The sequence below is a fragment of the Rhinichthys klamathensis genome, unplaced genomic scaffold (assembly GCF_029890125.1).
Source record: "Rhinichthys klamathensis goyatoka isolate OS25496 unplaced genomic scaffold, OSU_Roscu_1.1 h1tg000613l_1, whole genome shotgun sequence".
NCBI lineage: Eukaryota > Metazoa > Chordata > Actinopteri > Cypriniformes > Leuciscidae > Rhinichthys > Rhinichthys klamathensis.
In genome coordinates, this window is record NW_026607066.1 from 126,587 (window position 1) to 139,108 (window position 12,522).

The 12,522-nt window shown below is 37.8% G+C and overlaps 1 protein-coding gene across 6 annotated transcripts in view; it reads right to left on the bottom strand.

Annotated features, from left to right (window-relative positions):
* The window catches only part of dido1 (death inducer-obliterator 1), a 28,709-nt gene extending 16,938 nt beyond the window's left edge, over positions 1-11,771 (bottom strand). For 4 of the 6 annotated variants that reach the window (XM_056240807.1, XM_056240806.1, XM_056240809.1 and 1 more), the window contains exons 1-2: positions 11,627-11,771; positions 2,499-3,396 (exon numbers count right to left, since the gene is read on the bottom strand). In XM_056240807.1, the coding sequence (XP_056096782.1) occupies positions 2,499-3,396; positions 11,627-11,756 (1,028 nt within the window). In that variant the 5' untranslated portion in view covers positions 11,757-11,771. Of the gene's footprint in view, positions 1-2,498; positions 3,397-3,733; positions 3,848-9,435; positions 9,480-11,626 lie in introns of all 6 variants that reach the window. The other 2 variants (XM_056240808.1, XM_056240810.1) reach the window with 2 other exon arrangements.
* Between the last annotated feature and the right edge of the window lie 751 nt (positions 11,772-12,522).

Consider the following 12,522-nt stretch of genomic DNA (forward strand, 5'->3'; position numbering starts at 1 on the left):
GTAATGCATTAATTTAGAATTTCTCTAAAATTTCCAAACCCATACACTCCCGGAGAAAACATTTATTAACCTATTAATATGAATGATTTTTAAGTTTGAACATGCAATACAGATACAGATTTAACTACTGTGACTTAAAAAAATATCTTAAAATTAAATAAAACCACTTTTCCTAAAGTAAAACACAGTCTTCTTTTCAATTAATGATATATGCATTCTTTATAACAACTTACATACATCATCCTTTATTCTTTCAAGTAGACAATTATTTGTATGAATTAAATATAATTAATCCTTATTAAAGCTATTAACAAACAGTGAATGCTTTTCTCTTTTTATTTTGTTGCTTGATCAAAATTAATGACACAGACCGCATTATGTTTATTGCCACTGTCACTTTAAGACATCGGCCAATGGGACTTTGGACTTTAAGACATGTCCAATCATGACATGCGGATACGATTGCACTGATGCACACCCGATACAACTGTTTAACATAACCGACATAGTTTACATGAATACTGTCCATACCGGACATTTAGACATAATGTTGTTTGTATTTGTCCATTCAGACACGAAAGAGAGCTCATCAGTTCAGTACTCGCGCGCTGTATGCAGTGGCGGCTCCAGACAATTTTGATTGGGGGGCAATGGGGGGTCCTGGTCATTTCAAGGGGGGTCTCATGAAAACCAACAAAAAATACAGTGGACACGGCTAATAACTGCATATTACTGCTACTTAACAACAAAAACAACACAGCATATCAACTACTTTGTTTTTAATTAATTAATCAATTGCATTTTGCAAACAATATGCTCGAATTTTAATTGCCATAGCCACACCCCTGACAGAAAACATATTTACAAAATAGTATCTATTGTCATACTCGCACTACCTTTTGATTACCCTACTTCTGTCCAGTCTCCTCCTGTCTTCTTCTCTGCCATTTGCCATCACAGGAATAAATTACATTTTTTAAATATATTAAAATATAGCCTAATTATTTTAAATTCCATTATAATATTTTATAATATTACAGTTTATCAAATAAATGCATCCTTGGTGATCCATGAGAGACTTTCAAAAACATAAAACAAATATTACAGACCCCAAGCTTTTGAACGGTAATGTACCTAACAGTGTTTAATCTGTGTCATAAAACAGATCACCTCATTCCTTTTTTCAAGCTTCTCTCGGTCTAATCTTGATGTCTCAGCCATTTCGTAAATTTTGTCTTGTGCCTGCTAAAGTTGTAGCTGTAATTACAGAATTGTCTTGAATCAGGATTGAAATACTTATACTCACAAAAAAAACCTAAAGTTTAAAGGGGTTGGTATAATGCCCTTTTCATACGATGTAAAATAAGTCGTGTCCCCAGAGTGTGTATGTGAAGTTTTAGCTCAAAATAGGCTACCCCACAGATAATTTTATATAGCATGTTAAAATTGACACTTTTTGAGGAGACTGGATATAATGAGTGACCACCAGATCCATGCACACTGTGAAAAAAAATGACGACAGGCAAAACAAAAAGCCGCGTCTTTTGACACAGAATAGCCTATTCAAGCCACTGGTACGGTTTGAATCACGAGCAACTAAAACCCCTGGATGCTAGCTCCCCCTGCGATCCAAAAGAACGACGCGGGTATGATTTTAGTTGAGGCTGTCTTGGTTTCTCTGCTGGGCCATGGCTTAAATCCCCCGTTAAATCCACTCAGCCGTCAGGATTCCCACCATCCGTGCCCGCTGTGGCGTAGCAGCTCTTGCGGGCTCGCCTTGAACGCAATGACGCAAGGCGCAGCGACGTTCATGGGCCGTCGCAGTGATTCTATGTTTATATTTTTTTATATGTCGAATAAATTATTAATTACTATTGTTCTGCGTAGTTTGAAGAGAAACATTTTTAAATCTTTATATATTTATTAATCAGGAAGGAAGTGGGCGGTCAAATTGGGGGTCAAAGCGTTTTTTTGGGAGGGGCCTGAGACCCCCCAAGACCCCCCCTGGCGCCGCCACTGGCTGTATGGTGTCTATGTGCACGGCTGCACCACGCTTCAGGTTGGTTTACATTTTTAACATTTTATGAGACCACGGGGTAGATCAGCACGTTACAGTACAAATGTGTGCATCTAGCACACACGCAGGACATCAGTTCTGACTGGATCGCTTCCCAGATCGACACTATCTAACATTTTCATCTAGTTTTTATTCGTTGATGAAAATGTCAACGATTGAAAAAGTCAATGATTTTCGTCATTCAAAGCTAGGTTTTATTTACTAGCGTCTCGTTTTCGTCAGTGAAGAATGTCGTTGAAGAAAAGTTTTCGGCATTATATTCGTCAATGAAATACACTGACATACAGCACAATTTTTAAGACCCAGACATCCAAATTTAAGACTTTTTAAGGTATTATTTCCACATTCATAAATTCAATGCTTTTAAGGCTTTTTAAGACCCCGTGGGAACCCTGCATGCACCTTTAACAAAGACACGTACCTTTTGTTGTGTTTCTGCCTGCAGATGCAGTAAAGTGCATTAGGGTCATAACCATCACTGTCGCAATCACTGGACGACGACTCATCATCATCGTCGTCATCGTCATCGTCCTCCTCATTCTCTTTCTTCTCTTTGCGGAGCTTCACTCCTACTTTGGGTTTAGTGTCTCTTTTAGAATCTTTACTGACTGCTCTGGTAGGACGTCTATTTATGGACTCATTTGAGGACTTCTCTTTGCTCTTATTACCATCCTCCACATCTTCCTCTTCTTTCATCTCCACATCCATCGCTTGTTCCTTTTTTGCTTCCACATCCTTCCCATCTTCAGCACTGGCCTCAGTCTCAACGTGTTCTTCAGTCTCTTTCATTACTTCATTTTCAGCCTCATCTTCGTTTTCAGAGCTGCCATCATCACTCACTGAGTCTCCGCCTGCTTTAGGTGTCACTGCCCTCCTCGCCCTTCCCCGGCCCCTTTTCTCTGGTGAGGCCACTTTCTGTTCCTCTAATTTGGCTTCGGCATTTCCGTCAAAGCTGGCCTCGGAAGCAGTTTCAGCATCGGTTGGGGTCTGGGATGGAGGATCCCCTCCCTCAAGTCGTGAGGGACAACTTCTCCTGCCCGTTCCTCTTCCTCGCTTCACAGTGACCAGAAACTCTTCCAGTTTGTCCGTGCGCTTTGCCTGCCTGCCGCTACGACGCACTGGGGCGCCCTTGCCCTCTGGAGTCTCCGCTGCCATTTCTCCAGGGATTTCCCTCTTAGCAATGGTAGTCCGACGAAAGCCCCAAGTCTTCTTAAACTCGCGTAAGGGCTTTGTGGATTTGTCAGGGTCCTCTACTTTGTCTTCACTAACATCACCTTGGTCTTTTTGATCTTTGACTTCGTCTGAGACCGATGTTGGTTCTGTGTGTGAAACGTAGCAAAATTAGTTGACAATAAATGTTTAAATGCTAGAGATATGCAATTTGATTCACAAAACTGTGATATGTACATCCAAGCTGATAAATCAATCAAAATGCAGGTGCAATTTCAGTAAAAACATGTTAATTGATTTGGTGATGTGACGTCACACCACACATTGAAAAAAAGATTTTAAAAAAAAGCTTTTAGCCATTTAATACTTTCCAGTGCATGCACAGAATAGATAGGAACTCTTAAATCTCAATGATTACATCCTGTTTCAATTATTTCCCAATTTGAAATCCTGATTGGAGTCAATGGTGGAGTGGGCCGTGGGTACCTTGTGAACTGGTATCCACAGGATCCTGGCTGGGCTCAGGCTCATGGGCTTGAGCCAGCTCAGGGCTCACACTCTCCTCCATAGCAGAGAGACACTATTTTTCAAACAGAATATCTATAATTAAGAAAGAACAAAGATTTAATGGAGAGCACAACTCCCAAATAGTATTACAAATTCCTAAGCGAATAGTCTTCTCAGCTGAAGCCTTGTGGAATCCTAGTAGAAGGTGCTAATGAGTCTTTCCTTTGGATGTGCCATGCATGCATTTAGTAAATTGTATTGATGAGGCCTATAAAAAAGGATTTAACATGCTTGAGATGTCTAAAAGTGCTCCATCCTTGATCTATTGCATTCAGGGTGTAGTCAAATTAAAATACACTATATACAAATTTAAGGATGTGTAAAATATTCTCTAAACCATTTAGACGACAAGAACAAAACCATGACACTGATGGAAACTATTTCTCTTCTTGTTCATACAGTGCACACTGGGCTTCTCTCAACTAAATCACATTAAACAAATCACACTGGGCTTCTCTCAACTAAATCACATTAAACAAATATTTCTAAATATCTTAATATAATTAATATCTAGAACATGTTCAAACTGTATACCAAATACACAACTTTGCATATACAAATAATACTAATATTAACCATTTCCCACATGTAAATTCCAAACTTTACTCACAGCATTGTCAATTATACAGTAAAACTAAATAGTTTATGAATTGTGTAAGTGTTGCATCAAATAGGTACACTGAACTGAACATATATGAACACACTAAAGTTCAAAGTTTTTTTTTTTTTTTTTAAAGATTAAAAAAAATATTTTAATACTTTTATTCAGCAAGGAAACATTGAATTGATAAAAAAAGCAGTTTTGCCATGGCAAGAATAAAAAATTACATTTTAAATTGCACTAAAATAGAAACAATAATTTTAAATGTAATATTTCATAATATTACACTTAACTAGGCTATATTTTATTTCAACTATAAATGCAGCCTTGGTGAACAACTTATTTCAAGTCTATACACACACACACACACACACACACAAACACACAACAAGAATTAGAATAAAATACCACATCAGTGGAATAGTAGTAGAAAATATTCCATAAAATTATTTTATTCTTAAAAAATAAGCAGGATCAGTTGAAAACATATCTACTTAATTTATAGACAAATGTTTCATCATAAAAAGTTTGTGCATTTTGAGTTTGAATATATTTTTTCTGAAAAGGACTTAAAGGGTTAGTTCACCCAAAAATGAAAATTCTGTCAGTATTTACTCACCCTCATGTTGTTCCAACCCCGTAAGACCTTCGTTCATCTTCGGAACACGAATTAAGATATTTTTGATGAAATCTGAGAGCTGGATCACTCCTCCAAACTAGTCCATAGGCTTCTTCAGGGATTGAACTTGCCGGCCTCGAAAAGTTATTAAAGACATCGTTAAAATAGTCCAAGTGACTACAGTGGCTCAATTTTAAGTTTATCAAGCGACGAGAATACTTTTTGTGCGCAAAAACAAACAAAAATAACGACTTTATTTCAACTATTCATTTCCTTCTCTTTGGGCCTCTAGTCAGTTAACGTAGTGTGATTCCGTAGAGCTACGTCACACGTAGGCTCACTATTGGCCGACGCTGGTCATGTGCGTGATGCGTGTGACGTACAACAACAGAAGCTTAGGGCCATTACATAGTCAACGCGAGCAACGCGAGCAAGCAACGCGAGCTACGCGCTCCTTTTCATAGTACACAAGCGTCACCGGCGATGCGTGAAATGCAATACACCGATCGCGCAGCAGGGGGTAGAAGAGTCTAGAGTCGGGTCACGTAATATTCAGATCAAAATGGCAACTGAAGAGGAGTGCATATTAGGGGTGCACGATTCAGAAAATGTCACGATTCGATACCGATTTTTTGTCTCAAGATTCGATTCAAAATCGATTTTCCATTCAAAAACGATTCTCGATTCAAAAAACGATTCACAGTATATAAATGTAGTTTACTTTTTCCTATGTGATTGATTGCAGTAGACACAATTTAAAAGAAAAAAAAAACACAACAAATTAAATGTAGTTTGATATTACTTTGTCTTCATACAAAAATAAAAACTTTTGCAACTAAAAAGTGCAAAGTGCCAAGCTTTGGCCAGCTTTCAAATACATTTAATTCAAGTTTAAAATAAAACTTAAATAAAAAGCTTTTACATTTAGCTTTAAAGTGCTGTAGTCAGATCAAACAAACAATTATGCTAAATGTGGTTTAAGGACTACTTCAGCTACCAGGTTGACTGTTGAAATGTGAACTCGACTGGGCACATTGAACTTCCTAAAAATATACTAATGTCATAGAACCCTTGCGAAATAATTTTAAATAGATTTTAAAAAGCCACCGCTACTGGTAACATCTATGGTTAGATTGATTTGTTTAGATCCAGTGAAGTCGTTCATAGGCGTAATTTGCGGGTATCTCCAGTTAACTAGCAGAGCATTAATTTAGTTCGCTATTAAGTAAGAGATCTGTTGTTTTTGAAATCAAGCTGAGCGCTGACAGCGCTCGTTGCCGCTGCTATCAGTGTCATGGATACAGTGTTCTCTGTGGCTCGCGCAGTCTTCACTCGGACGCGCTCTTCAATCTATCGCCGTTGTGGAGACTCCGGTAAAATCTCAAAAATAAAATGCACACAAACGTGATGAACATATTCGGTTTTGATGAGAGAGAGAAAAAACTATACGAGTGCGGTTTAGAACCGGTAACCTCTGACACGCTTGGCAAAAGATCTACAGACCATTAAGAACTCAAACATAATCTGCGGATCGATGCATTTATTTACGGGTTAAGCAGAGAGGCTGCACAGTTTGACCAGCAGGCGGCAAGAACTTGCAATGTAACTATTTATCAGACCGGCCCTCGCAGCCTCGAAACACTACCGGACCACCGGTAAAAGTCCCGACTCACCCGATTGCCACTCCGCCCGTGCACGCCATAAAAAAAAAAAATATGAATCGATTTTTGGAATTCTATGAATCGATTCTGAATCGGTAAAGATTGAATCGCGATTCAAATGTGAATCGATTTTTTTGCACACCCCTACATATTGCTGATTTTACATCGGCGGCAACAAAGGATGTAAACGAACAAGCTCACATTACTTTTCCTCTTCGCCCGCCATTGTATTCAAATCTTCTTCTTCTGTAAACATAATAATATACCTTTTTATGTACATTACTTGCAATGTCGCCCCCACCGACAACGCATAGTATTGCGTGCATCGGCGCGTCGCGTATCAAAAACTAGGATGACACATTTGGCTACGCATCCACGCATAATGGCGGCCGAAGCGTAGCGATGTGTAGCCTTGCGCACGCGTATGCGTACCGATGCGTTGACTATGTAAGGGCCCTTACGCTATTACATAGGGGTGCACGATTCAGAAAATGTCACGATTCGATACCGATTTTTTGTCTCAAGATTCGATTCAAAAACGATTTTCGATTCAAAAACGATTCTCGATTCAAAAAACGATTCGCAGTATATAAATGTAGTTTACTTTTTCCTATGTGATTGATTGCAGTAGACACAATTTAAAAGAAAAAAAACACAACAAATTAAATGTAGTTTGATATTACTTTATAGGCTATTTCTTCATATAAAAATAAAAACTTATTTTTACTTTTTTTTTTTTTTACTTTTTAGCAACTAAAAAGTGCAAAGTGCCAAGCTTTGGCCAGCTTTCAAATACATTTAATTCAAGTTTAAAATAAAACTCAAATAAAAAGCTTTTACATTTAGCTTAACAGTGCTGTAGTCAGATCAAACAAACAAATGCTAAATTTGGTTTAAGGACTACTTCAGCTACCAGGTTGACTGTTGAAATGTGAACATTGAACTTCCTAAAAATATACTAATGTCATAGAACCCTTGCGAAATAATTTTAAATAGATTTTAAAAAGCCACCGCTACTGGTAACATCTATGGTTAGATTGATTTATTTAGATCCAGTGAAGTCGTTCATAGGCGTAATTTGCGGGTATCTCCAGTTAACTAGCAGAGCATTCATTCAGTTCGCTATTAAATAAGAGATCTGTTGTTTTTTAAATTAAGCTGTGCGCTCGTTGCCGCTGCTATCAGTGTCATGGATACAGTGTTCTCTGTGGCTCGCGCAGTCTTCACTCGGACGCGCGCTTCAATCTATCGCCGTTGTGGAGACTCCGGTAAAATCACAAAATAAAATGCAGACAAACGTGATGAACATATTCGGTTATCATGATGAGAGAGAGAAAAAACTATACGAGTGCGGTTTAGAACCCGTAACCTCTGACACGCTTGGCAAAAGATCTACAGACCATTAAGAACTCAAACATAAGATCTGCGGATCGAGATCGATGCATTTATTCACGGGTTGAGCAGAGAGGCTGCACAGTTTGACCAGCAGGCGGCAAGAACTTGCAATGTAACTATTTATCAGACCGGCCCTCGCAGCCTCGAAACACTACCGGACCACCGGTAAAAGTCCCGACTCACCCGATTGCCACTCCGCCCGTGCACGCCATTAAAAAAAATATATCTATGAATCCAAAAAAAAATCTATTCACATTTGAATCGCGATTCAATCTTTACCGATTCAGAATCGCGATTCAAATGTGAATCGATTTTTTTGCACACCCCTAGTGAACTGACTCGAGGCTCACAGAGAAGGAAATGAATAGTTGAAATAAAGTCGTTATTTTTGTTTTGTTTTTGCGCACAAAAAGTATTCTCGTCGCTTGATAAACTTAAGATTGAGCCACTGTAGTCACCTGGACTATTTTAACGATGTCTTTAATAACTTTTCGAGGCCGGCAAGTTCAATCCCTGAAGAAGCCTATGGACTAGTATGGAGGAGTGATCCAGCTCTCAGATTTCATCAAAAATATCTTAATTCGTGTTCCGAAGACGAACGAAGGTCTTACGGGGTTGGAAGAACATGAGGGTGAGTAAATACTGACAGAATTTTCATTTTTGGGTGAACTAACCCTTTAAGACTAAGCAATACACTCTTTCAAGTAGACATAAATAGACATGCATATATCAAGTTTTACTGAAAACCTCCACCATTGAATTGTGTATTTTAAGTTTCATACAACAGTGTAATACATTTATTACATAGAGTATTATTCTAGTAGTCTAATTATAATGCACTTTTGAATTACAGTCAATGCATTGAATTTTCATCATTCAGTTTAATTCATTTGACATGTTTACACACTAGGAATTAATTTCATATTACTATGCAAAAACTACTTTTGATTATTTGGGGCTTCATACAATTGCATGCCATCTTTGATGGACTTTAGTATGACGTGATAGTTATATCAAATATATCTGGTTTAAGGCATACAGAACTCAGCATGATGCAGCATATCACAATGAAGATATTTCAATGGCAAGAGCTGCATTAATAACAATAAATAAAGGCTGTATACATCTTTAACAATACAATCTAGAGAAAACCAGATCTGCTGTAAGAAGACACCTGCATTCTCTAACATACATTTGGCATCCTCTAACAGGTAAAGTGGCATAAGTCATATTTATAAGTTTCAAGGACACAATTACCATTCTCACTACGATAAACAGTAACAGTAGGACTTCAGTTGTCAAAAAACATGCCGTCTCTCATACTAACAGTAGTGAAATGCTGTACCTGTTTGCTATGATGACTGGAACTCTTCTATTTAAGATACTGATCTATAAACAACGAAAAGAATAGTTAAAAATTAGCAATGAAAACTTGACCTCTCATGTTAAGAAGTTAACTCAATGTGCTAGGTTGTCATTTCAGCAAAACATAACTCTTTCTGTATGTAATCTATGTTCCTATTCAGCCAGTTTAGTCCAAGTTATACAAAAAGAAAAAAAAAGCTCTCCAACCATGTACCAAAACTGTTACACAAGATCAATTAAACAAAAATCTGCATGTTTGTCACAATTTTGCACATTGTAGGTAAAAAACATTAGATCGATGTCCATGAGTGACAAATTGCTAATTATGTCTACAAATCAATAAAAAAACTACAGTTAATACGTTTTCAAAAATAACCAGTTTACCTGAATACAATAAGCAAATGGACATTCTATACATAAATAAATATGCCATATATTTGAATCCTCCTTACTTAGTAGCTCAAACAAACACCAAAAATATTCATCAACTACTGCAATAGACCAAATATTAAAAGCAAATATTACTGAAAACATGTCATGCATTAACCCAAAATATTGAGATATATTGAAACAAAACAAATAATGAAAAGAAAATGTACATTACAAGTGTGCTCAAGGCCTTAGTTATTAAACGTGCCTGAGGCATAAAAATTAACCTTGTCTAGTGTAGGCCTAACTTAAAGAAAGATTATGCATTGTCAGAAGGAGTGATATTTATGAACACAGCATTCCTACATACTACATTGGTCGTTTTAAACTAAATAAATAAGAAATACTGTGCTCTGCATTGGCCGCCCACAGTAACAAGTAACGTTAGCTAACGTTAGCTTAAGTTACACGCCAACAAAACTGACACGAGCAACTAAGCAAAACTATAAGCCCTAACGTTACCTGCTGTAAAATACACATAAGCGTAACAAAGAAAAGGCGACAAAATGAGATAAAACAAACGCTTTTCCAGGATTAAATTGAGATTTGTTACTTGCCCGTTAGCTTTAGCTAATAGCTAGCGCACATAGCTAGCGCACGGCCTCCATATCTTGTCTCTCACACTAGAGATAATTTTACTCCTGCTATTTTGTTCCTAAAACTTATACATACGAGGCTGTGTGTATATGGCGTTGAATATTACTGAATATAGTTCTGATTGGACTGTACGTACTACTGGTGCTAAATCTAACATTTCTGCGAATCGGTTTTTTCGAACAGCCCTTGCTGCCGTTTTTCGTCATCGAGCAATGACGCCATCACGTGGTCCCTAAATCCCGGCGTTCCAATAAAACATTAAGTACGCATATGTTGCTGATTATTATGTTATTGATAAATATGCGTTTGTAGGTGTATATTATTTAGTGTGCCCCAGTGTCGCGAGAGAATCATACCGACTCGTTTACGAATCGCATGTAGTAAGCGCACTGGTGGGTTTCAGTCACGGAGAGCTGCCACGTGAGAAGCTGTTATCGTCTACACGTAATTTTTATTATTTAAATGACTAAATAATTTAGAGAGAGTTCAAAATCATGGAATAAATGCTAAAGATTTAAAATACTTAAACAAGGTTTTAAAAGTATGTCACACATATCATTATCTGCAAGGGCTAACTTTCCATTCATGCAGCAAAATAACGTTACATAAACTACCTTAACATTACAATAAATTAGACCCAAATAAAAGCACAAAAATATTGTGCACAACATTAACTTATACGTTAGTGCAGAGAAGCGCACACACCCACTTTGTCGACACAGTACAAATCAAAACTTCACTGCATTAAAATTCGCATAAAACAATCACAAATAAATACGTAAATAATGCAATCGGGTACATAGCAATATGTAAATAGTTTAGACAATAACGTACAGTCAAATTTTAATAAAATAAGATTACCAATTCATAAAACAGTCATGCGTTTAAACTCGCATTGCAACAGCTATTAATCAAAATACAGCTGTACTTTTCTGTCCCGGGTTGGTTTTCTCCATCTGAAATAATCTTTTCTTATCGTAACGTTATATCAAATAAATACGGAGGCTCGTGGCGCCATTACTGGAGCGCGAGTTGCACTGATGTAAATATGGCAAACTGTGTCTGCATCTCTGCCTTTATTAAGCACAAATGACCAGCGAAATAGCATGCACTAGTGCTCATTACAACTGGAAATGCATACTTACTTGTTAGCATTAACGTCGTTTGGCGTACGGTCAATGCAACGGTGTGACCTCCATTTTCTTTTCTTGTTGATGATGGCGGCGAATTTTTGCCTGTAGTGCTCCGGTCCAGATAGCGTGAGACGAAGCACATTCGACGTTGAAGTTACAATGTAGGACAGCGACGCAGTGTCGTGGGGGTGAAATTGCATCATCCTCAGATATCTGACATGCAGAAGTGCGCCCTCTACTTTTCAGAATCAGAATAGGCCTATATTGCTAATATGCTTACACTCACAAGGGATTTGTCTCGGTGACAGAAGCTTCCAGTGTCCAGTCAGAATGACAACAATTAAGACAAGGGTAATAAGAATAAAAGGAAAATAAATATATAAAAATAGACAAAAAAGGCATTTGACAATGTAGGCCCTACGATAAATATGCACCAATTTTATAAGGGAATGTGAATAAGAGGTATGATATCCTAAACTACAAAAAGTATAAATAGAGTTGGGTATTGCACATGTTTTTATTGTAAAGTGGGGGCATTTAACGGTTCATAAGGGAGATGGTCTGAGGAAAGAAACTTTTCTTTTGTCTGGCTGTTCAGGTGCTCATAGCGCCAACCAGACGGCAACAGTTCAAAGAAGAAGTGGCCTGGATGTGAGAGGTCCAGAGGGATTTTTCCAGCCCCTTTCCTCACTCTGGATGACTTTCCTCATTCTTGGAGTGTGGGAAGAGTTGTACCGATGATTCTCTCAGCAGTCTGGACTATCCGCTGTAGTCTTCTGAGGTCTGAATTGGTAGCTGAGCCAAACCAATCCCTTTCAGGCAAGTCATTTCATTTCAGGCAGGAGCAGCCAATGCACAGGATCTAAAGCAGCTGATTGGCTCTTTCATTTAGAAGGTGGGACTTATTC